Source organism: Crocodylus siamensis, chromosome 6, assembly GCF_052110815.1.
Source record: "Crocodylus siamensis isolate JL-2025a chromosome 6, ASM5211081v1, whole genome shotgun sequence".
In the NCBI taxonomy this organism is placed as follows: Eukaryota; Metazoa; Chordata; order Crocodylia; family Crocodylidae; genus Crocodylus; species Crocodylus siamensis.
This window is the reverse complement of record NC_143400.1, coordinates 49,401,244-49,403,466: the sequence shown is the minus strand read 5'-3', so window position 1 is coordinate 49,403,466 and position 2,223 is coordinate 49,401,244. Positions and strand designations below refer to the sequence as shown.

General features: G+C 40.1%; 1 protein-coding gene across 1 annotated transcript; it reads left to right on the top strand.

The window, feature by feature from the left end:
* Window positions 1-940: 940 nt before the first annotated feature.
* On the top strand, window positions 941-1,879 carry LOC149862799 (olfactory receptor 4D9-like). Its single transcript, XM_090052274.1, has one exon. The coding sequence runs from the start codon at window positions 941-943 to the stop codon at window positions 1,877-1,879; it is 939 nt and encodes a 312-aa protein (XP_089908400.1).
* Window positions 1,880-2,223: the final 344 nt, after the last annotated feature.

The window sequence follows — 2,223 nt, the reverse complement described above, 5'->3', positions numbered from 1 at the left end:
TGGCTGACCCTCTTCCTGGAGCACACCTGCAAGCCTGGGGTAATTGCTGCCATCACCCGGGCTCTGGTCTCTGTTAGGGCTCTCTGCAGCCTAGGGTACATAGACCCAGCAGACCTTAGGAGTGCTTTGCACCCTGGTAATATCTTTGCATGCTCCTTATAGCCACTCAGGATAAACTCAGGAGGGTCTGTGTTAATTAGTACACAGATAAACCCCACCAAATAGCGTACAGGTAAAAGAGGAGGGGTGTGTGGAATGTCCCCAGGTGAGGGCAGAGAGACAACCTAGCTGGTAATTGCCATGTATTTTGCAATTCTATTTGTGGTGCAATGTTTATACAGAAATCTCCATGTGGGTACTAAGCACAATCAGTAGTCTGTACTCTGTCCAGGCAGCTATGCAGGCACATTCACCTGCTTATGTATCTGCTCAAAATTGAAGCTGGGAAGGAATCCATAACTAGCATGTATTAGAAGGAGGGGTCAAGAAGGACAGTCCCCATGTCTTTTTTCCCTATAGCCTAGTGGGTAGGGTACTCACTCAAGAAGTAGGAAATCCAGCTTCTAGCATCTCATCCATTTGTTTCATGCATGAATATGTGCATGCAATATTATTTTGCCAGAGGCTTAAAAAGAATTACAAATTATGCATTAGTACCAAAAAGGCACTTATGCAGCCAGGTTACTGCTGCATAGTGAAATAGGATTTAACTTTCAGTGTTAACAGACATACTAGAAACTATGCAAAAAGAACATCTTATTTCTAACGCCACTATTCCAAAGTTTCAGCTGGACATTGTATTATGATCATTCATGGCTACTAGATTCTTATCTAAGTGGAACAAAACTGATTTAATTCCCATGGAAGTTGTCTGTTAAAACTCCAGTCTATTGTGTTTATCACTAATGTTTTCTTTGCAAATATACACTAAGGATATTCAATGGAAATGGAGAACCTCACGACCACAGTGACAGAATTTGTCTTCTTGGGTCTCACTCAGAGTCCAGAGTTGAAGTATCTTCTTTTCCTAGTCTTCTTCTTAGTCTACCTCATGACCTGGCTCAGCAACCTTACCATCATCATTGTGGTAATCACCAACAGCCATCTCCACATTCCAATGTACTTCTTTCTGGCCAACTTGGCCTTCATAGATATCAATGACTCTTCAGTTACAGCAGTCAAGTTGTTGTGGGACCTTGCTTCTCAGACCAAAACCATATCCTTCAGCTGGTGCATCATCCAGATATTCTTATTTCACTTCACTGGAGGTGCTGGTATCTTTCTCCTTGTGGTGATGGCAGCTGATCGGTATGTGGCCATTCATAAACCACTGCATTACTTCACAGTCATGAATCAGGGCATGTGCACAGGACTGGTGATAGGATCATGGCTGGGAGGATTTGCTCACTCTATTGTTCAAACTGCACTGATCATCCAGCTTCCATTCTGTGGACCCAATATCCTGGACAATTTTTACTGTGATGTCCCACAGGTCATCAAACTGGCCTGTGTTAATACCCACCTAGTTGAGCTGCTGATGGTCTTCAATAGTGGACTGATCCTTGCCTGCATCTTCTTGATTTTGCTCATATCTTACAGTATCATCCTACTCAAAATCAGGAAACATGTCACAGATGGAAAGCACAAAGCACTGTCTACCTGTGCTGTCCAGATCATAGGCATGAGCTTAATATTTATCCCAGAAATCTTCATCTATGACCGACCCTTCAAGAAATTATCAGTGGACAAGATAGTTTCTGTCACTTATGCTCTCATCACTCCAATGTTGAACCCAATCATATACACCCTAAGAAATGCTGAGATGAAAAACGCTATCTGGAGGTTCATGAGGAGAATTTTGTTCTCCAGAAAGAAGTAATAACATTAAAACTTTAATTGGAATAATGAAGAGCACAGTGTACATCTCAGTTTTCCAAAAATTTTGCACCAACTCTGAGAATGAATTGGATTCCATCTATGTACTGAACAAAGAACTCTGGACTGGTAAAACTCTTATGAATAATGATTTTTAGTTATGTATTACCTTATAAAAAGATAAAAAGCACATTGCTTAAAGCTTTTAATTTGTCTTAACATTTTTGTTTGGGATATTTCTTTCCCCCAAATTTTTACGGATATTATTAAAATGGTTATAAAATGTTTCATTTCTTGTTTGAGAAACATTAACAATGTTCAAATTATTTAAATATCTTCCCTGTTAAG

Bases quoted from the DNA above. Each gene is read 5' to 3' on its own strand.
- LOC149862799 (XM_090052274.1), top strand. From the start codon at position 941: ATGGAAATGGAGAACCTCACGACCACAGTGACAGAATTTGTCTTCTTG.